General features: G+C 44.1%; 1 protein-coding gene across 6 annotated transcripts in view; it reads right to left on the minus strand.

Annotated features, from left to right (window-relative positions):
* SCN10A (sodium voltage-gated channel alpha subunit 10) overlaps positions 1-23,408 on the minus strand; it is a 99,032-nt gene that overhangs the window by 70,134 nt on the left and 5,490 nt on the right. For all 6 annotated transcript variants that reach the window (XR_014232869.1, XR_014232870.1, XR_014232871.1 and 3 more), the window contains exons 2-9: positions 15,612-15,740; positions 14,935-15,026; positions 12,521-12,742; positions 12,060-12,123; positions 7,552-7,693; positions 7,212-7,409; positions 6,341-6,511; positions 2,455-2,748 (exon numbers count right to left, since the gene is read on the minus strand). Coding sequence is in view for 2 of the 6 variants with exons in the window: in XM_082348294.1 (XP_082204420.1) it covers positions 2,455-2,748; positions 6,341-6,511; positions 7,212-7,409; positions 7,552-7,693; positions 12,060-12,123; positions 12,521-12,742; positions 14,935-15,026; positions 15,612-15,740 (1,312 nt within the window). In the remaining 4 variants the exon portion in view is untranslated. The remainder of the gene's footprint in view (positions 1-2,454; positions 2,749-6,340; positions 6,512-7,211; positions 7,410-7,551; positions 7,694-12,059; positions 12,124-12,520; positions 12,743-14,934; positions 15,027-15,611; positions 15,741-23,408) is intronic.

Below are 23,408 nucleotides of genomic sequence, written 5' to 3' on the forward strand. Positions count from 1 at the left end.
CCTAAAGTCTTCAGTGGCAAAAACAGATCACTCAGCCTCTTATTGGCCTGTCTCGGGTGGTTGCAAGCGGCCCAGTGAAGCTACGGTCCTCTGCAGTCATGCTTGGAGTAAAGGGGCTACTCCATGAACATGGGGTAAGAGCTCAGATGTGAGGAACAGGACACGGAGCTGGGGTGCAACCAGAGACTGAGTTCGTAGCTAACAGATGACCTGGCCTCACCTGAGGCTTTGCAGAGTCCTTCCCTAAGACAGGTTCCTGGGCACCAGGGTGGGGAGGGGGCTGTCTCAAGGGTCTCTGAGGTTTCTACCAAAGGGTGGTGGGAGTTGCAGGGGCCTCAGGCCAGGCAATCATTATTGGACTTCTGCCAGGCCGCGCATATGACATTTACAGAGAATTCCTACTCCACGATTAAGCTTCCTTGACCTCCCTCCTAAGAGGCCTATTTCTCTGCCCAACATATGACCCAGTTCCAATTCCACATGGTCTCTCTCTTTCTGAGGGAATATTTGTGTGTCTTGATTGTTCAATTCTTAGTTTCTGACACAATCCTTTTGACTCTTCTCTCTCTGGGCCTTTATTGGAAGTTCTGTCTGGGTTCCGTGCCAGGGCCCTAACTCTAGTCACACACTTACCCTGGATGTGGGGAGTCCCAGGCCCATTGTAGCTGACTCAGCACTGCACAAACCATTCAGAATCCAAATTCAACAAGCATTTATTGAGCATTTGCTGTAGATGAAGCTCATAGGTATATAGTACATATAAAGAAAGTTTAGAAATTTCTCAACCATGAGGACTCAACAAAAGGTTCTAGCATCTACTGCTGTTAGTGATCAGACGTGTACATAAATGAAGGCACTTTGTGATTCCATTTAACCCTTCAGCCATTTAGAAACCTTTTTATAAGGTCTTTATAAGGGGAGACATGGAGGCTTGAAGAATTTAAGGGACTTGCTAAAGGTGACTCACTTGGTAAATGGCACAGCTGTGACTGATGTTCAGGTCCATGTGACATGGAAGGGCTTAAACAGTTAATCTTGCACTAGCCAGATAATTTCACTAAAATGAATCAAGGCTGGAATATCCAGGAAAGTGGTAATCCACAGAGCAATAACACGGTTCCCTGAATGAGGCATTTTCTAGAGAGTTAAAGTACCTCCAAGAGGACCCTGCAGCCTGGCTTTGACTTGAGGACTTTGGGTTGGTGATTCTCTTGGTAGGTCTTGAAGACCTACCCTCTACCATCTCTGCTCTGCTCTGTACCCACGGAGGGTGACCTGGGCAAACTGCATCACCCTCACCGTCTGGTTCTGGTCAGGTTTGGCCAGTGGGAGGCACAGGCAAGAGATCAGAGGCTGGGAAGAGAGAGGAGCTGGCTATCTGTCAGCTGGCTTCTTCCCTGCTGGGCTGTGGCTGGGCCACCTTCCATCAGGCCGCCTCTCACATAAAGGGGCAGGTCTTGCTGGGCTCTGGTCCTTCCCCTCACCCCTTCAGCCTAGGCTTATTACAGCTTCCCACTGTGGCTAGTTCCTCAGTGCCTCACTGCCCCTTTTTAGTTCCTGAGCCCAGCGCACATCTCTGTAAATACTTCTATAAACCCTCTCCACTTGCCCACTGCAGTGGTTCATCTGTTTCTTGCTGGGACCCTGAACCCCATGCATCCAGTCAGAGATGGAGCTAAGGTAACTCTGTAAGACTTATCCAAGTCACTAGAGCCATATAATGGTCAGCTCACAAGTCGGTTTGTAAACCACTGTGTGTCCTGGGCTGGCCAGGGGCAAAAAACAACAACAACAACAAAAAACAAAATGAAAAAACACTAGAAGCATAATTACTGAAGCTGGAGGGAGAGATTAAATTAAATCACAGCTCCAATCCAATGAGGAGTCCCTGATTTGCCATTACACTCTGTTATTATTCTATTCAGAGTGCTGGCCAGTTAGTCACTGTTGCCTAATTTGTGCATTTTGGCAAGTTATTGCTTCTCCAAGTAAAGTTAGGGATACTTTGCTTCTGCTAAGATCTGTCCAGGGCCCCTCCCAGGATTTCTCTGAGTCTTAATTGTCAAGCCCAAGGTAGTTTGCGCAGAGTTACAGGCAAGAAGAGAACAACCTTTAATTTTTTTTTCATACTCGTCCAGGAAGCAAACAGGCCTATTTCTAAAGCAGTGATAGTGAGTAGGGACAGAGAAACTCTGGGGGAAAAAAATGATATCAACTGGAAAATAGTCTGTATCACCGTCCTGCAGAGTAAACCAGAAAACCTGTTTGATCTCAGTTAAACCCAATCTCTCCCTCTGGATCTCACCTGCCTTGTCTGTAAAATGGGGGTAGATGGGAGGTGCTGGGCAGAGTGATGTCTAAAGGGTCCTTCCATGGGTGACACTCAGGGCTTCTTGGCCTGAGGCCTCTAGCTGGAGAGCAGCCCCAAAGAATCTGGAGCATTCACAAACTCACCGAGACTTCGATGGCTCCAGGGGCAAGCTCACCAGTGGGCAATGTGGGGGGTCCATCTTCTCCACGCCCTAAGCCAGGGTTGGGAGTTTGAGGCAGTGGACTCCTAGGGAGGGGGCCTTGCTGGCTTGCATCCCTACCCAGCAGCAGAGAGCCCCGAAGGCTTTCACGGTCTCCAGGAAAGACTCCATCATCTGTGACCCCATCAGGGAATGAGATGTCTCGGCCAGGGGCCTGGAAATGGAACACACTGCCATGGCTAGCCTGGTGTCTCCCAGAGGTGAGGCCTAGGAAAGACTGGGCATTGCCCCAAAAGAGCAAGAAAGAAGGCAGGCTGGAAGATCATCCTGCAGGCAAATCTGGAACCCAGCACTTCCCCCCCACCCACCCCCACTCCCACCTCCCTGCCCTCAGCCTCATGACCTTCCCATGGAAAATTAAAGACACAGACCTATGGGGTATTCTAGGTATACATGGGGAGAGAAGAGAGGAAAAGAATATTCTTGACACAGCCTGGGAAAGGGCCAAGATCAAAAAGAGATTGCAAGGTGCTCAAGATCAGCAAATAGGTCATCATGGCCAAGGATGTGTCAGAGGACAACCTTGTCACCCAGATGGGTCAGTTGTTTGCCAACCTTTGGCCATGGTGCTGGACAAAGGTATCTTAAGTTCCCTGCTTCAATGCAAAGTTGTGACTTCAGTAGATAGTTATGTATACCAGTACAGGAACAAGCTTAGTAAAGGGTTGTTGAACAAACGAGTGCTCTTACTTTCTGAAAATTAGGTTTGACAATTCATTAGATCCAGCCTATATTGGTGTGAGAGTTTGTTTTGCAAAGGAGGAGATAAGAGCTTTGTAATATAATGAGCTTCTAGGATCCCTCGAGGCAAACATTGAGCAGTCAACAATGGGGAGATTGAAGGCAGAGTTGCAGTCTAATTTCCTGGAAGAATAGTGCCATTCCTCCAAATCAATAAACATTTCCCATCAAAATCTTCCTCCGAGGGAACTGTGTGGCGTACAGTTGCCAGAGGAAAGGAGCTAATTCAGAGGCCCAGAGCCCCTGGAGAGTTAGTGTGCTGGGTTGGCTAGTTCCCACGACCACGATCTTGACCAGACAAGTTATCAATTCTGACCTCAGCTCATAGAAAGTGTTTCTAAAATCTAAATACTGATTTCCTATCAAACTCTGATCATAATGCTGAATTTTCCCCCCTTCCTTAATTCCTTTTATTTACTAAATTACTAAAGTTGGGGCACTTTATCAATTAAAGCTCTCCTGACCTACCCCCTCTCCCACAGAAGTGAAATTTGCTTTCTTGATCATTTGGAGCCCAGTCCTGTTCAACAACCATCATTGTGATTCGGTATTAAAGTCCCCCACAGCACTAGGGACTTCCCTGGTGGCACAGTGGTTAAGAATCCGCCTGCCAATGCAGGGGACACGGGTTCCATCCCTGGTCCGGGAAGATCCCAGATGCCACGGGGCAACTAAGCCCATGCACCACAACTACTGAGCCTGCACTCTGGAGCCTGCGAGCCACAACTACTGAAGCCCGCGCGCCTAGAGCCCATGCTCCGCAACAAGAGAAGCCCGCGCACCGCAATGAAGAGTAGCCCCTGCTCACCGCAACTAGAGAAAGTCCGTGCGCAGCAACGAAGACCCAACACAGCCAAAAATAAATTAATTAATTAATTAATTTAAAAAACACAGCGCTTTTTGCCTAGAATATATGTCCAAGGACATTGAACTCATAAAAATCCACGAATCCTTCCCACTTTTGAAGCAAAGGAACAGAATTGGCAGATCCTTATTAAAGATGGGACAACTGAGTTATATGCACTTGGGCACTAAGCAAACCAAGAAACTAAGAAGAAAATTTTGGTCCCGTATTTGACAAGAAGTGCCTCCTTGGCCACCAACTAATATTTCACAATTAACCTATTTGACAAATGGTGGACAATGAGCTCTGAATCTAAAAATCGGACGTGCCTTAAAAATGCAACCTCCAAGCAAACCAACTGGTTTTCTGTGTGTTCCCTGAAACCCCTGCTGTGTCTCTCTGCTAAGTGCTACCCCCAACCTCTCTCTCATCACTGCTGGTCAGAAAATGGCTTTTTATTAAAACTTCCTATGGTCTATTTACTACAATAACACACCCGGGAAAGAAGGAAGAGGATGCCTTATTGAATGGACTCCAGTCAATCAGTTAGCATTAAGGAAGTACCCAAACAATGCCTCCCTGTCTTTGCACAAACATGATCTCCTTTCTGCCTGGAAAATATTCCTCCCCAAACCCTCCCAGTCCTCAATTACTGGAGGACCCCCCTACTCACTATTTACTATTCACGTAAATTATCCCTTCCTCCATGAAGCCTTTCCTGATACACCCTCGCCCTCATAAGAGTAGATGTTTCCTCTTCTATTCCCCAAACACCATCTATGTGTCCCTAATAAAGCACTCAACACACAGCTATTTTTATATCTTCCTCCTCCACCCAAATGGAAGTCCTTGGGAAGTGGACTGTGTTTTAGTCAACTCTAAAACACCAAGCACCTAGTGTTGTTGAATTAACAAAACATGGTTCCTCTTTTTCCTTTTAAAGGTAAACCTAGCTGGAGACACAAGCACACAGACACACACCAGGCAACTATTGGACATCCAAGTGCTAATCTGTGTGAGGCTGACTGAATAGGAGAAATTCAAGCCCAATTCAGAGTGTCACTGACATGTCCACGGAAGCTGTGATTCATCCTGTTCCATGGTTGTCAGAGCCCTAGTCAAATCCCCTTTGAAACAGCTTCTGAACTGTGCCCTGTCCATATCAGGTGCTGCTCAAAAGAGGCAGAGCAAGAAAGGGAAGGGCACAGACTCTGATAAATGTTGAAGTGTCGGTGTCACTGAGGTCAGTGTGCATGGGAGTGTGTCTGTGTATGTCCATGCACACAGAAGTCTGGGGGTTGTAGAGATCCTATTCCAGAAAGTAGAACATCCTTCAGAGGAGCACAAGCAAAAGAGATCGGGAGGGAAGTGAGTGTCAGCAGTCTTGAAAAATAGCCATGTTGATCCCCTTTCCCGTACTGTTATGGTGGGATCTACTCTACCACAAAGGGCCTGTGGAAAGGGTATATTTGGGGTACATAGGACTTTCAAGGGAGAAGGAGCTGGTGGGAGGAAACTTGGTGAGTACAGGGAATCTTGGAGTAGGAGGTAGCGGGTTATGATGGTGGGGAGAATTGCTACAGGGTCTGAAGTGAGGTACTGTAGTTATTCCCAGGTTGGATTGTTATCACAGAGACAGGTGCTGGGATCTCCTGTGCCAACAGTAGGTGAGAATTTGAGCTGCAGGGGCTGAGGCATGAGGTCAGAAAGAAGCTTGTAAATGATTTCAGCACCACGAACAAGGACCCCACTCCTGCTCCAGAATTGCAGATCAGAGTGTCAGAAGGAAGCTGACCCTTGATGTCCACAGGTCCACAGACATCTCAAGGTCATCATGTTCAAGGTCACCTACAATCCAGGGTTCTTCTCCAGTGCTACTGCCTTAGAATCATCACCTACCTAACTGCCCAATCTGGAAACCTGGGAGGCATTTTGGACTTCTCCCTTCTTTTTCAACATTCCACAGCCCCAATCTTGTTGATTCCCTCGAGTCCCCATAAAAGTCTTTATAATCCACCCTCTTCCCCATCCATAATGCCCCTGTCCTAGTTTAGGCCACCATTGGTTGGGGGGCGTGGCGGGCAGGGTCTGGATTATCAAAACATCCTCCTAGTCTCTGTGCCTCCAGATATCTCTCTGCTACAAACCTCTTCCCACTTCAGCATACTGTCCATGGCAGCTGGAAAGGTGGGTCACGTTTAAGGCACAAACCTGAGCCCCTTACCATTCTGTGCTCGTTGTAAGACTCAGACTGGAGTGACTTGTTGTCGTCTGTGGAGCCCTCTGCCACCCTTGGCTTCATTCTGTGCCTTCTCACACTGGCATTTTTGGAGGCCAAAGGGGATCCATTGTGGGAGTGGAGAGAGGTTGTGTCAACCCCCAGGGCTGCCAGCACCTGAAAGGAGAGAACAGCAGTATCTGGATGAGCTTAGCATAAATGTATGTCCCCCAGACATGGGGTGTCACAGAGGAGATGGCATCTAAACCAGAGGAGATCAGGATTAGGACCTGGGTGGTGGTTGGATTGAGACATGGCAAGAAGAGTCACCTCTGGGTCACCTCCCTCATTCACACCCTGTAGTAAACTCTGTTGATGCCCTGTCCAGATCTCTTTTACCAGGTCAGTACCCTCATCTCAGGCTGCTTGAATGTTAGTTACTAATGGGTTACAGCTGCAGAATTTGCAGGAAACTTTCTTTGACTATACATTTGGCTGGAGCAAGTATGGAGGTACAAAGGGCCAGCGTTTTTGCCTCCAGGTAGGGATAACCCTGTGGAACAAGTCATGCCCTGGAGCTCCCCATGAGATCAGGCCAAAGGTAGTATCTAGCTGAGGCCACTTCCTTGTTTAATTCTTCCCCTGTCCCATCCTGCTTCCTTCAGTCTCCTCCTAAGAGCACCCCTCAGTGAGTCACTTGCACAGGCTCTTCATTCATTTTTTTTTGTGAAAATCTAACCTAAGATGGTCCCTGAGATAAGATGAATCTTCCTATGGTTCCCTGAAGTGACAGTCTTACTCTAAGAGGCTAGTCCAGATATCTGCCCAACAGTGTACAACCTGCAACAGATTTCACAAAGATCCACCCCTCACTGACCTCCTGCTCCGTCCGGAGCACCTCAAGGGCCTCCTGGAACTTCTTCTCCTTGGCTTCAATTTCATCAATGGTTGCCTGGTTCTGCTCCTCATATGCCATGGTGACCACAGCCAAGATCAAATTGACCAGGTAGAAAGATCCCAGGAAGATAACAAGCACGAAAAAAAACATATAGATTTTCCCAGAAGCCCTCAGGGTCTGCAGATTCAAAAGAAAGAAGAGAGACTTGTACCTAGAGAACTTGGGCCCCTGACATGGTCAGGGTCCTCCAGGAAGAATGTAGCCATGCAGCCAATGCCCCAGCCTCCAACCGTCTGTATGGGGACATGCAGATCAATACCTGCTGGTAGAGGCGTTCCCAGGAATCCTGTGTCATGAGGCGGAACAGTGAGAGGAAAGCCCAAGCAAAGGAGTCAAAGCTGGTATAGTTAAAATCTGGGTTGTCAGATGTTTTAAGGCAGAAATAACCTTCAGGGCAGTGGCTGCAGCAAGAACAGAGAAGGTTGTCAATTGCACAGCCTCCCACTTACTGGGGGCAAGACAGTCCAGGGCTGTGGGAAGACCTGAGGGTTTGAAGTCAAAGACTGGAGTTCAAGGCCTAGCCTACCTCTTATTAGCTGAGTGACCTTGGACATTCAGTCTCTTTAGGTCTCAGTTTCTCTTGCCCATTAAATGGGGACGATAATGTTAGGGAATTACTGACTCAAACCACCCATCCTGGCCAGGTTAGAACCGCTTACATGAGTTGTCTCACAACAAGAGGTCTCAATAAGGAACACAGAACCGACAAGCTGCCGCCAAAACCAACCAGAAGAATTTGGGAGGGGAAAAAAGGACGGAGGAGGCGCCAACCCATAATAGTCCTGCAAACCTCCCAGAAACCCTCGTGATGGAAACTGTCTTGACTGAGAGATGTGTGTGCAGCCAGGAAGGGCCCTGAGTCAGACCAAATATGGGCACAAGCAAAATGATTGGCCAGAGACAACCCAGAAAGCTAACCCCACCTCCATAAATCCTGAGACCGCGAGCCACAAGGCAGAGCAGTTCTCCTGGGTTCCCTACCCAGCTGCTGTCTGCTCAAGCACTCATTTACGAAAAAGTCTTTTGTCAATATGCACATGTTTCCTCAGACGATTCTTTTTTTTTTTTTTGGCTGCGTTGGGTCTTCGTCGCTGCACACGGGCTTTTCTCTAGTGGCGAGCAGGGGCTACTCTTCGTTGCGGTGCACAGGCTTCTCATTGCGGTGGCTTCTCTTGTTGTGGAGCATGGTCTCTAGGTGCATGGGCTTCAGTAGTTGTGGTACATGGGCTCAGCAGTTGTGGCTTGCGGGCTCTAGAGCGCAGGCTCAGTAGTTGTGGCACACGGGATTAGTTGCCCCGTAGCATCTGGGATCTTCCCGGACCAGGGATGGAACCCGTGCCCCCTGCATTGGCAGGCGGATTCTTAACCACTGTGCCACCAGGGAAGTTCCTATGATTCATTTCTGAGTGTTAGACAAGAGCTCATCTAGGGCCCTAGAAGAGGTACCACCCCCTCCCCGCCCCACCCTACCCTGGTAACATAATACCTTCACGTCAGTTTCATGCAAAGGGAAATTGCCTGGAGAAGGCTAGCTGGCTGCCCAGACATGACCCCATAAGATGGTGAGCTCTTTGCAAATTGACACCAGGGGAGGCAGAGTCAGTAAAACCTGAGCCAGTTGGCATCACCTGCAGAGTTGTCTTTCAAAGGAGGACTCACAATTAGCCAAGTTCACTGACCAATTACATGCAACAATCAAAACACCACTTTCCAATAACTGAGCACGTACTGTGTGCCTCTCTCTCTCCTAAGTGCTTTACAAATGCTATAATTTAATCATCTCAATAATCCTTTTTTTAAAAACAGATGTGGAAGCCGGGGTTCAGAGAGAAGAAGTCAGCTGTCTAAAAGCACACAGATGCCAATGGATTTATTTAAAAGGAGAAATATAACTGTCAAGTAGTTTATGAAGACTGACCTATGAAGGAAGGCCAAATTGAAGATGACTGCCTGGTGAGCACTGGTATGGGGAGGGCTGCACTGCCCTCTCTCTCATAATAAGAGGGTGAGTTGGTATTGGGAAGCATCTCTAAGCTTGAGGCATGTGAGTGCTCCCCTGCACCCCAGTGAGATGGCCTGGTTGAGGAGACAGTAACGCCTTTTTTGTAGTTCGGGATTCTACTTCAGGATTCCTCCACCAACACCAACCCTGGGGGGTCTTCTTATTCCAGACATCCATACAAACACACATCCAGGAACCCACACAATTGACTAGGGCCTGACAACTTCATTATAACTAAATCCCAATTCTGTCTCCAACCTTGGTTGGAGATTTGCGAGTTTCCAGACTCTGTAGACCCACATATAAAGAAAGTCTCTTGGTTCTGCTCTCCCAAGGAGCTAGTTAACCCATTACCTGTAGGTTTGCTAGTTAATACTAAGGGCAACCTATTTCTATGTCTGCCGTAGAACACCACTATAGCTGCTACACATCAACAGCTAACTGCTCAGAGAATTAAATGAGACCACAGTGCAAAGGCTCTTGCAAGGTGCCTTCAGCATAGCAAACATTGTATGTAAAATGCAGAAATAAATTTCTTGGTGTTTTTAATCTGAAGCTACCAAAAAGATGGACTAGAATAATGTATGTGAAAGAATGCTGAAAATCATCAAGTATTTCCTGGTACTTGCTCTCCACTTTGAGACCCTGGACTTTCTCCCTGCAGTGTCACTGGTCAGTGAGGGCTTTTGCTCAGGGCTCTGGCTTCTCTGCAGCTCAGCACAGAACCCAGGTTCGGTGTTCACAGCATGCCTGTCAGGGCTCATTCTGCCCATCATCTAAGCTGGCCTCTACTTAACATCCCAGCCCTATCCACTCCTTCCCCGCCTGGCCAGGACCTATGCAGCAGGATAGCTGGTCTCTCTCGGAGTTGGAGGGGGGCCCCGTGGATGGACCCCACAGCTTTACCACAGTCAGTGCATGGGCTACTGTGGAACCATCCTCATGAGAAATGCCATTGTCCAGACAGGAGGAGGACACTGACGGGTCCTCGGTTTCAATTTAAGTCAAAGGCAAATGAAAACTGACATCAGAACAACCCTCTTCCTGACCTCAAGAACCAAATGCTACGTGCATTCGTGAAGAAAGAGGCCAAGGGGCCTGTGTTGCTCAAATTCTCCTGTTAGTCCCACCCTTCAGCTCTAGCTGAGATTGTTTTCCTGGGGAGCTGATGAAGGCAGAACTCCATAAAGTTCCCACCCAACTCCACGTGTGCAATATAGGGCTGTTAGCCACTCAGGGAGGGGGTTGTGTGGGCTCGGGGTTCCAGACCCCCTCGCCATGGAGATGGGAGGGATGAGTCTTTCTGATCTGTTGCCTGATCTCTTTCTTCTCACACCTGTTCTCGTGGTCAAAGCAGCAGGCAGACCTGAGGGGCCCCCTACCCCTTTGCTTTGTCTCACATTCTGTTCTGCCACCTAAAGGCTCCATCCAAACCATCTCTTGTTCATCCAGCCTGGAGACATCCTGTTTGCCCTTCAATCTCACCTCAGTTACCACCTCTAGGAAACCTTCCCTGACATCCTCCCTGCCTCACAGCATCACCTCACTGTGTTTCCCCAGCCCAGGGAGCCCCTAGGACAGCACTGGTACTTCACAGCATAGCATCTTTATGTATATGCATCAGAGCTCACAAACTGGCAGATTGCTAGCTAGAATTTGCATTGCTAGAATTTGCATTGCTGAAATATTTTGCTTGGCCCACAATATGTAGACATTTTCTGAGATTGGTAGCCAATGTTTATAGTTAAGAGAGTTTACATAAAAATTGAAATTTCCTGTCTCTCTTTTAAAATCTTGGACGATCTGGAAACAGTGGACCCACATTTCCACATGACAACCAATAGCTGAACTGAGAAGTGGCTACCCCTTTAGATGGGGCATGAACTCTCACAATCATGGTTCCCACCCAGCCTACTCCTCACATTTGTTGTTATGTGTCTAGCTCCTGTAAGAATTTGAAACTGCAAAGTCTGACGCATGTGTTTCTTCCTCTGCTATGTGAGGATAATGAATCCCATGTGATACAGTTGTAACTAAATGTAGAGCATTTGATACAAAACATATTTAATAAATATTGGTTCCTTCCTGGGGCAGATTGTTTGCAAAAATGACCACAATTATTCCCATCCCTGTCTCCACACCCCTTTTAATATGATGTTGCAGGTTCTCCCAGCAACAGGTGGAGTCTATTCCCCCATTCCTTGGATTTGGACTGGCCTGTGCCTTGCTTTAGTCAATAGGACGCAACAGAAGTGACATTATGCCAGTTCTAAGCCTAGGCCTCAAGAGACCTGGAACACTTCCACTCTTTCTCTTGGAATCCTGCCTCCACTAGAAGAATAAGCCTGGGCTAGTCTGCTGGGGGGTGAGAGATCACACGGAGCAGAGACAAAACACCCCAGCTGAGGCCATCCTAGATCAGCCAGACCCCTGCTAATCTGTCCACTGTCTGCAGATGCATGAATGAGCCCAGTCAATATCAGAAGAACAGCAGGCTGATCTCAGCTCAGTGTGCAGATCTGCAGAATCCTGAGCTAAGTAAATGGCTGGTGTTTTAGGCCACAAAATCTTGGGGTTGTTTGTTACACAGCAAGAGCTAACTCATACACTCCCTCCTCATGAGCCTAGGATGGCAGAGGCCATGACTTATTAATTTCTACATCTTCCTCAGGACTTGCAACCCAGGCTTCACCCAGAAAAAGCTGATGACAAGAAGGAGAAAGGGCTGCTGGGCATTGGTGCTATGTCATGGCTTGGGCACTCACCCTGAATCAGATCCATTGCCACACAGTAAGGGATCAGAAGTGCCTGGTTTGTTGGTGTAGAAATCTGCAAAATAAAAGAAGAAGTGAAAGCCTCACATGGTTCTCAACCCTCAGCTCAAGCCTTGAGTGGTGAAAGCAACTCCTGAGTCTTCTGCCGGAGTGAGGAGAAAGCCCTTGGCCACCTGCCCTCATTGGATATGCTGGGACACCTGGAAGGGAAATGTCTCATCTGGGAAGAGAAAAGCTGAGCAGTGGCTTCAGCTTTGAGCCTCCTCCAGCAGAGGAAGAATGACCTGCCTCTGGATTTATAGCTCATTTCCTTGTAGAAGGAAATTTGGCAACAGAGAATGGGGAGCCCAAAAGTAAAACACAACTCATGAGAAGCATTTCAGCAGAAAAGAGGTATCAAAATATATGTCTATACAGGTATGCAGGGGCTTCACACCCCCTGCCAACCAGACCTGGGTCCCTATGACAGAAATTCCACTCCCATTTTTCATGAGAAGAGTAATTGGCCGTCTCGTTGACAACTGTGCAATTCTTGACACATTTGTTCTTGAGGTTGCCCTTGAAGAGCTGCAGGCCCACCAGGGCAAAGACACTCAGGCAGAAGATGGTGAGGATGGTCACGTCAGCCAGCTTCCTCACCGAGTGGATCAGGGCTCCCACGATGACCTTCAGCCCTGTGGGAAGATGACACTGATACTCTCATGTGGATGAGGTGCCACACGCAGAACACACACGTGTGCCTGGCACGCTTGCATCTTAGCCATCCTACCCTCTCACTACACACAGGTGTGAGGTATTTTACAAACTCTAGGGCAGTTCCAAGCCCAGTTTCTCATCTGAACCTTGCAATAAGCCTGAGAGGCAGGCAGGCAGAGATTATTGTCCCATTGTAAAGATGAAGCAACTGAGATCCAGGCAATGCATTTCATCTTAAAGCTAATAAATTCTGGAGAGTAGCAATTTAATTTAAAAAATAATTGATGAGTACCTGCTATGTTTCAAGCACTACACTAGGCATGAGGCTACTAACTTCATTCCAGTCACTTGGTATCTGTTTTTCTCTCCTTATCTCAGTCCTGGGAGGCAGCTCAAGGCTGGGGACACACATACCTCAGTGTGTGTGAGTGTGTGTGTGTGAGTGTGTGTGTGAGTGAGTGAAAGAGAGAGAGAAAAGGAGGAGGAGGAGGAGGAAGAAGGAAGGAGGGAGGGAGGGAGGGGGAGAGAGAGACATGCAAGGGAGATAGAATGAGAAAGAGATGCAAGACACAGAGATGAACATAACAGTGTGAAGCCATGAGAGACACTGAGAGTCACTTAGGAAGAAACAGAGAATCTGAGAAGGAGCACAGCTAGCAGCAAAGATGGGGCCCCTGCTTGTTTAAGGAAAGATGATTTTCTGCTCTGGCAAAGGAAATCACCTTCTTCGGGAAAGCAGCTTCCCAAGTAACAGAAAGAGCTCTGACCAGGGAAGCAGACTGCGATCTAGCCTTGCATTGTCATTTTGGTCAACAAATAACCCACTGAGCACCCCCTGCCCCATGTGGCCCCCTCTGGGAGCCGAGCAATGGTTAAGGCACTGGCCTGTGGTGGGGCTGTCTGATGAGTGAGGGGAAACTCCATAGCATTATTGAGCAGGTGGGCACACAGAGGAACAGCCCCTCACAGAAGCCTGGGAGTGGGGGTAGGATGGGGTGGAGGGTGGGGAAGATGGAAAGGACCAGGGAGTCTCCTTGAGGAGGTCAGAGTGTGGCAGAGCCCTGAGGATGCATATGAGTTGAGTGAAGAGAGGAGGAGGGATTTCCTGACAGAGGAGCAGCATGGCCCAGGGCTGGGCAATGAGCAAAAGCTTTGAGTGTCTGTGGAACCACAGGCAGATTCTGGAATGTGGTGTGAGGTGGGTACAGGAGAGAGGTGAGGCAGGGAGAGGAGGAGGGTCAGGACAGGCCAGGTCCTGTAAACAAGACTCAGGGTCTTCCTGGCTGGAAGTAGGTGAGAGAGGTACCAAGCAGCAGAACTGACTACTTATTGCTGTGATTTTCTTCATGAAGAAGCTTGTCCAGTGGAAGTTGGCAAAGACTTTTCATTCGTTCCCTGCAGAACTAGTCACAGAACCGTGGAAAGGGACTTCCACTCTAGCGTGAGTATTTCTGTTTCCCAGATGAGGGCATGGGTTCTCAGGGGTGAGGGAGGGGAGATAACCCATCAGGCCACAAGGGAGAAGCACTGAGTCCCATCTCAGCACTGTTACCTGGTCTCTGGCCTCACTATCCCCTCCATCAACCCAGTGGGAGATGAGGAGTATCACTGGGCTACTTATCGGAGGCCCGGTAAGATGAGCCCTGGTACACTATTTTTGTTTGTGAATTGTCTGTAATCAAGAATTGTCTAATTATTTTCTCTTCTGTGGGTCCAAAGACAGGGCTGAGGCCCAAATTTTCAGATCCATGGAAATGGGGAAGATCTCACCAGAGCCTAGGACTGCCTTTTTCCTTCTTCACTGTTTCCAAGTTTACATTTTGGTTTAAAGTATAAATGAGAATCTGACTGGAGGCTTGCCTGAACCCCACAATGAGAACATAAAATGAGGACTTGACCTTCTTGTCCTTTATGGACACCATGGGGTACTGTGGACAGAGTGTTGGCTGAGAATCAGGACATGAGGTTTCCAAGTCACAAATGCCTCTAGTGATGAGGATTTGGTATTGTGTTTTCTACTCTCTGGGCCTCAGTTTCTTTGTCTCTTAAATGGGGACAGTAGTCCATGTCCCGGAAATTTATAGGGCTCTTGTGAAAATCAAAGTGGGACATTAGGCTTTGGAAACCAACATAAGCTCTATGAGTAAATGTGCTGGTTAAAGCGGCTCACCTGGGATCACAGACACTGTTTTTAAAGCTCTAAGGACTCTGAACGTCCGCAGGCCTGAGATCCCTCGGAGATCTATGGCTTCACCAACATACCTGTAGGACCAGAAGTCAGTCAGCATCTCTGCAAGAAGAGGTACTTGGGAATTAATGCAGCATAAATAAAGACAATTTTGGGTAACACCAGCCTAGGAAGGACCCAGAACAGACACTGAGAATCTACTAGCACTTCCACTTATAGACTGACATGAACACTGATTTAATTAAGGCAATATTTTCCAGAATGGCCCCTTTGAGAAGATGCATTGTGATCTAGAAGGCTCCATGTGCTACATGTATGGATGGATATTCAAGCATGTGGGCGTGGCCAACCAGTCTTCTCAGGCACTGGTTCTCAGGTAAAGACCTTCATATCTGGTAGGTACAAAGCTGAGCCTTGTCTGATCCACTTAGGCCAGTTATCAGCTCAGATCTGAGGTCTCCAACTTCTCCCTGAGTGTATGGGACTAACCCTAGAAAATGACTCCCAAAGCAACAGTCTTTGGCAAAGAAACCCTAAGCCACACAGTCCCGAATGAGGAAGCTGGACAGAGATAAGGAAACACCCCCAGAATGGCAGCCTGGACACACCTACAAGCCCTACACAGATGCACATACACGTCAGTGTGGAGAAATACTCACGCCAGGGTGATGACACTAAAATCCAGCCAGTTCCAAGGATCTCGCAGGTAAGTGAACTCATTTAGACAAAATCCTCTTGCCAGTATCTTTATCAAGGCTTCAAAGGTGTAAATGACAGTGAAGACATACCTGGGAGGGAAGGTGGAGAGGGAGTATTAACTGTGCCTTGGAGAGAGCTCAGAGGGACAGCGGCTGTGATTGTTCCAAAGGAGAACGTGCAAAGATCATCTCCAAGGTGGGGAAGGGGAAGCAGGGAAGGTAGGGAGATGAGACGCAGGCGGAGGAACTCAGAGTCACACATACGGGTGGGGTGGGATGATCGGCAGCCTCTGCTGCTCTGAAGGTAGGCAGAGGGCGATGGCAGGTGAGAACCTCTGGCACCATGAGGTTCAGAACAAAGTTCCTCCTGTTCCATGAGGTTCCCCGAGGCTTTCTGCCCTGAGGGAAGCTGGCAACTCCTCTCTCAACTTGTTGATGGCTGAAAATATGGAAGAGGGAGGAGGCCCAACTACATCTCTCCTCTCCAAACTTCTCTACTTCTGACTCTTTTCTTCTCATACCGTGCCTGGTGTGCCAGCATTTCTGGCCTCAGGGATCCTGGTCTGTTTACTGTCTAAGGCAGTAAACAACTAGGTGTCATGGAAGAAAAAAGCATCGGAGTTCACACACATTTTCTCAGGAGGATGGATCCTGTTAGAGGAAGTCATCTGAAAACAGCCACTCTGCCGGGCACTTTGTGGGTTTGGATTTGAAGAGATGGATCTGAAGCTTAGGTTGAGAGTAGGGTAGTGTTTCTCAAGTGTTCAGAATCCCTCCATCACCAACAGCAGTGGTTCTCAGACTCTAGCACACATCTGACCCCCTGGAGAGCTTGTTCAAGCATCTGATTTCTGGGCTGCACGTCCAGAGTTTCTGACTCGGTAAGTCTGGGGTAGGGCCCAAGAATTTGCATTTCTCACAAGTTCCCAGCAGAGCCTAATGCTGATGGCCTGAGGAACTACCCTTTTGGAACCCCCGACCAAAGAGATTCAGATGCATGCATAAATCACACCTAATTTTGGATACATCACATTTTTAAAATTATAAAATTCTAAATGTAAACCCTGGTATGAAAAATGAAAAGACTTTTGATTAAATATGGCAGATTGAAGACATGTATTTACCTCCAACCTTTTGGAAATCCTTCTTAAATGATAGTAAAAAGAATTTTTTAAAAAGCATAAATTCACTAGGGCAATGATAATGGAGAACATAACAGCACTCTGGAAATTAGAGTGAACACGAATGAGTGTTAACTGACAGAGCAGACCCTAGAAAGCTGAAACCTTAGCTGGAAGTAGGGAGTTTCCAGAAGCAAGCCAACCCACATGGCAGAGCTGCTTAGGACTTAGGGATGCTAAATACCTCTGAAAGTGGGGCCTGGGGAGACAGTGGCAAGAGGGGCTGAAAGGGCAGTTTGAAAATCTTTACAAGAAGCAGTTGGGCTTTCTAAATCCCACTCCACACCAACCATTCAGGGAGGCACTGCCTCCTCTGATCTGGAAATAGACTGGATTGAACAAGAGGGAGAGAGTTGCATCCTGAAACAGGGGTATAAAGGAAAAACTTACATATGTACTAAAAGGCAGACAACCTTCCCACCCACCCACTTCTTCCCCTCAGTAAGTTCCTAGAAGACTGTGAGTCAGGTTAACAGCTCAAGAAGTTGCTGCTCTTTTAATATGGACAGCCAGCCAATGAGCATCAGGAATCTGAAGGCTACTTCTAACACCAAAGACTAAAAGAACTAAACAGGAAAGAAAGAAAAAGAAAAAAAGACAATGCAGATCGAAGAAGAAGAGTCAGGAAAAAACCCTTATCATTAATATTTTTAGAGAGTTAAGAGATGAGAAGATACTGGATACATATAGAAGGCTATAACAAGAATATTCAAAGAACAAAAGAGAACTTTTGAAAACAAAAATATGATAACAAAAGTAAAACATTAATAGAAGGGCTAGAAATAAAGTTGAGGAAATCTCACAGAAAGTGGAACAAAAAGAAATAAATAAGATGTGATTAAAAATATGAAAATTAGAGAATTAGACTAATAGGTACAATGTCTGATTAATAGGAGATCTAGGGATTTCCCTGGCAGTCCAGTGGTTAAGACTCCACTCTCTCAATGCAGCGGGCATGGGTTCAATCCATGGTCAGGGGACTAAGATCCCACATGCTGTGCAGTGGCAAAAAAAAAAAAAAAAAAAATAGGAGATCTAGAAAGAAATAGAGAAGGAAACAGGAGAAAATTACCAAAGAAATAATATAAGAAAATTTCCCTAAACTGAAGGATCTAAATATTCAGCTCAAATACCCATGAGTGTTCAGGAAAATGAATGAAAAAGGTTCATATCAAGGCACAACATCACAAAATTTGAGAACACTGTACACAAAGAGAAGAGCCTAACTTTTTCTGAAGGAGTGAAAATCACAGGTCACATACAAAAGATTGAGAATCAAAATACCGTCAGATTTCTTACTAGCAAAATTGGAGGTTATAAGACAGTAGAACAATGTCTTCAAAATTTTGAGGAAAATAATTTCTAATTTATAGTTGCTTCCCCAGCTAAACTGTTTAGATGAGGATAGAATAAAGATATGCCAAGTCTCAGAAAATTTATTTCCCATCTACCCAACTAAGAAAGTTACCAGAGGATATGTTCCACCAAAACAAGGAAGTAAACAATAACGAGGAAGATATGGGATGCAGGGGAGTGACAAATGGAATCCAAAAGAGGATGGAGAAGGAAAAATCTCTGGAAAAGAGCTGTGCATCAGGCCTAGGGAATATCTAGACCAGATTGAGGCAGGAGTTGTGGGACTCTAAGAAGGATTTCCCCAAGAAAAATGGAAACTGATGGATAATCTGATACGTTCAAGTAAATTTAAGCAATAATTAAACCTCTGGAGAAGAGTTTAGTGATAAAAATACAGAAATTAGTGATAAATATACAGAAAACTGAGCAATTTAAGAAATGAAATCCTTATTAACTCCAGAGAAAGCAAAAACATTGTGCAAAAAGTATACTGCATGATACAGCTGTGAATAGTATTTGCTTAGCAATACTATTATATAATCATATATGTAGTCAGACAATGTACATATTGTCTGATTATCTAACCAAAAATTATGATATAACTATAATGGGAAGAGGAGTGTGAGAGAAAATGAGTGTTTGTATGTGGACCTAATCCCTTTTTTTTTCCATAACAGAAAGCTAACAGATAATATCTAATGAGGAAAAATTAAAAAAAAATAGTAGTCTGAGTATATTTTTAGAGCTAGAGAGGTATCAGAAGAAAGCAGTAAACAAATGGTGAGAGTGGTTCCCTCTGGAAATATGGGATTAGGTGTGAGGAGATGAGAAACATGAAATTGCTGTTTTTGTTATAATCTTTATGGAGCTATGTGACCTTTTAAACCATGGATCTGTGTATCTTAAATAAAAGTAAAAATCAAATTTAAAAGTGCATAGCAGTAATGTTTCTTTCCTATCTGTGAGAGGAGAAATAGTGTTTGAAATCATTCACAAAGAAATCTATATCTGGCTGGGTAGCTGCTTGAGCTGTCAGCTGCCATAGTTTGTCGGGTTTCCCCCCACTCTTTATGTTTTCTAAATTAGAAAATCTTAACTCAGAATTATAGGTTGTTGGGAAGCTTTGACAGATATTTTGGCCTTTCAGGTCAAATGCAGATCCAGAAATTATGGAGAGAGTTCCCTCCAAAGACTATTTTCAGTGTTTCACCAGAGGACAAGTGTCCCAGCTTAGTGCCGCTGAAAGCTAGAAGGTTAAAGGTCTCAGCTTGGGAGACAGCAGCTGATGGAGTCACATCCTCTCTCTGGTGACATTTGGCTCACAAGGTATTTCTGCATGTTCAGTTGTAGCATTTGGATGTGATTTTTAATATGCAAAGGCATATCTTAAGTGTTTTTCCTGATGAATGAAGAAAATCATTGGTACCGGGGAAAAGTCAAACTCTCAGCCTCTGAGCCATTTGCACCACTGTTCAGTTTTAAGAAGTCATGATGTCTAATCACTTAAAAATTCTGATATTTAGGCCCTGAAGTCAAAGATCCAGACTATTCAAAATCCTAAATGTATTACTGAGACATGCCATGTGTATTCACAGAAATAGTCATTTTAAAAGATTTAATTCCTTGCTGGAAAACACTGCAAACCTTTTCTTGCTTGCCAGCCAGAGCAATTCAGTGTAGAAAAGCATCCTGTACTCACTTGTTTCAGCCCTGTAGGCTGAAGAAACATACACTAAGTGGCCACAATCAGTTTGTCATCACAACTTCCATGATGTCCCTCAACAGCGAATCAGGGTCTGGAAGTATGCTATGGACCCTCGCTATTTTCACAAATAATGTACATACCACATTGGAAGCAACATCTTCCATTGGTATAGCGATGCCCTTCCTTGCTGACCATCTAGCTGGAGCTTCTTCAATATCAATTCAACTATCTTTTCTTTTTAATTGTGGTAAAATACATATAAAATGTACTACTTTGACCCACCTTTAAGTATACGATTCAGTGGCAATAAGTGCATTCACAAAATTGTGCAACCATAACCACTATCCATCTCCAGAACTTTTTCATCATCCCAAACAGAAACTCTGTACTCATTAAACAACTACTCCCCATTCCTCCCTCCCCTGCTCCCTGGCAACCTCTGTTCTACTTTCTGTCTCCATAAATTTGCCTATTCTAGGTACCTCACATAAGTGGAATCATACAATATTAGTCCTTTTTGTGTCTGGCTAATTTTACTTAGCATAATATTTTAAAGGTTCATCCATGTTGTGGCATATATCAGAATCTCATTCATTTTTCAAGCTGAATATTCTGTTGTATGCACATACCACATTTTGTTTATCCATTTATCTGTTGATGGACATTTACCCATTTATCTGTTGATGGGACATTTGGAAACAACCTTTTGACTACAGTGAATAATACTGCTGTGAACATTGGTATAGAAGCTAACATCCCTTTTTAACTCTGTTTCATAGTTTACAAACTAATCTTTAATTAAATCAGAAATCTCATCTTTTAAAATCAGCTTCATGATAAATAGGACAAAAAGTCATTGACCACTTCTCTCACATATATGGTGAAACTATACTGACAACTGATTTATTCACAATTTTATTCAACTATAAAGTACAATGTCTGCTTGTTTACATACATAACAGTCATTGATTTTTAAATGCCAGTCACATTATAAGAAATCCAATATTTCTGAGGAAGGAATTCTATTGATTATTTCTCGCTTTTTTTCCAACTACAATATTTGTCATTGATTTTGAAGCTGGTTTCATATCTTACTGGCAAGGGTATAATTGTGCTTGTTTTTGCTATGAGGGCAAATGATGACTCTATGGTTTTCATGTCTTTCAACTTTAACATCGAATTTTGACAATTTTGTACTGGAAATCCTTATTTTATATTTGTACTAGAGATAGTCAGTTGGTTTAAAAGTGAGGTTGATAAACTTTATTAGAAAATAATATGGAAGTTTTGGTAGCTTTCTATTATTACTTGATAAAATGTTGAGATAATAACTTAGGTACTAGAACAAAAGGCTCATTGATCCAATAAAATTTAATTATCATTATTCATTGTCATGCTCCCTGTTTTTTAATTTATTTTTGATCTGCTTTTGTGAGATTATCCACATCCATTGCCCACCTGTCTCATGACATACAGATTCAAGCTTTATGTTTGTGACAGGGTCCATTCATTACTTATAGGATTTATTTTTCTATTTTCATCACTATTGTTATATTTCTGCAAACCACTTTTGAAATGATGGTTCATTTTCTGAATTGTAATATTATGTAATGGTAAAGATGAGAAATGCAAGTTTAACAAATGTAAATGTAATGTCATAGGACAATAAAATACATTAGTTAAGATAAAGTACCCATGATTAACTCCATGTTAACCAGTATGAACTGTCAGTCCTTGAAGTTCATACACTGCTCTAAAGAACATGAAAAGTCAGAAATTCTATGTAAATTACAAATAATCTTACATTTCAGATTTTTAAATTATCTGTGCATAAAATGATTGCATTGCTTTTTCTTCTGAATCTGTCAAATGTTTTAGAGGCTACTGAGAGACTTCTAGTGACCAATAGAGATCCTTCTATCACTTATCGAGAAACGCTGCAGGGGATAGAGAGCTGAATTGCTCTGCAGAACAGAGTGAGAATTTGGAGTTCTCAGGGACAATACAGAAAGAAGACAGTGAGGCAGAGAGATGGAAAAGCAACCCAAAGGGACAGCTTATGAGAGAAGATTATAAGTCAGCCTCATTTACCAAGATAGGTCAAATGAAATGCTGGCAAACTGAATCTAGCATTGATTAAGCTAGAACCATTAAAAGAGATTAGCAAATTTATTAATGTAACCTACTATATTAACAGATAAAACACTATTTGATAATCTTAATAAATACAGAAATATTGATAAAAACCAACACTCATTCAAAATGAAGCTCTTAAACTAGAAGTGAAAAGAAATTCCCATAACTTGATAAGGAGTAATTATGAGAATCCCATAGTTATCATGATAATAGTGAAATATTAGATGCATATTATTTAGAATCAAGAACAAAAGAAATATGCTCACTATTATAGCTTCAGTTCAGCACTGTGATGAAAGTCCTGGCCAGTTCAATAAGACAGGAAAAATAAACAAGTGGTAAAAGAATCATAAAGGAAGAAACAAGTTCATCATTATTTGCAGATGATACACTTGTTTAAATAAGAATTGTTAAAGAGTTCTGCAACATTGCTGAATGTAAAACCAATGTACAGAAATTTAATAACATTAATTTATTTTAGCAATAAAAATAAATATTCAAAAGGGCAAGCAAAATGATAATGTACCTAGAGACAGGATATGTAAGAACTTTATAGAAGATGTCAAATGTTATGGAGGAATATAAAAGAAGGCATATATATATTGGGAGATACAATTATATATGTCAATGTGGCAGTTCTCCCTGTGGTAATAGATAAATTCAATGCATTTACAATCAAAGTTTCAACAGAGTTGTAAGACAAGAACTTGAAAATCTGACCCTTAAATTGATATGGAAAAGTAAAGAAACAGGAAGAACCAAGATAATTTTAAAGACAAATAAGGAGGGGTGTTATGATCAACCAGGTCAAATCTTACTATAAAGCTTTTAGATTGTATGGTGTTGACTCAAGGAGTGACAAATAGCTTACTAGGAAAACAGACTTGAGTATGCATGGGAATCTGGTGCATGACAGAGGCAGTAGAAGGAATCACTAGAGAAATGATAATCTATTAAAATTGGTGTTGGAATAATCTTTATGGAAAAATATGAGAAGCCTATCACATATCATACACATACACACAAAAGTCTGGGAGGATGAATTATCTAAATGTAGAAAGAAATATTATGACTTTTAGAAGGAAATACAGGAGAATATATTATGGAATGTTAGATAGCAGTAAAATATATATGAAATGGATACATACATACATAGTGTTTTTAAAAATGTTTTTCTTCCCTAGAAATTCTATAATTTTAGTTTGGTTTTTTTCTTTCCATCTAAGAGTTCTCTAAAAGAGGTTTTAAAAATTATCAAGTGGAAAGGTCTCTTTTTTTTTCTAATTTTGTTATTATTTTCTCATTTTATTGTAGTGTGATCAGAGAATATTTTCTTTATTATTTTACCTTTTGGATCTTGTTAAGGTTTTGTTGTTTAAT

This window comes from Balaenoptera borealis (assembly GCF_965194805.1).
Source record: "Balaenoptera borealis genome assembly, chromosome: 12".
NCBI lineage: Eukaryota > Metazoa > Chordata > Mammalia > Artiodactyla > Balaenopteridae > Balaenoptera > Balaenoptera borealis.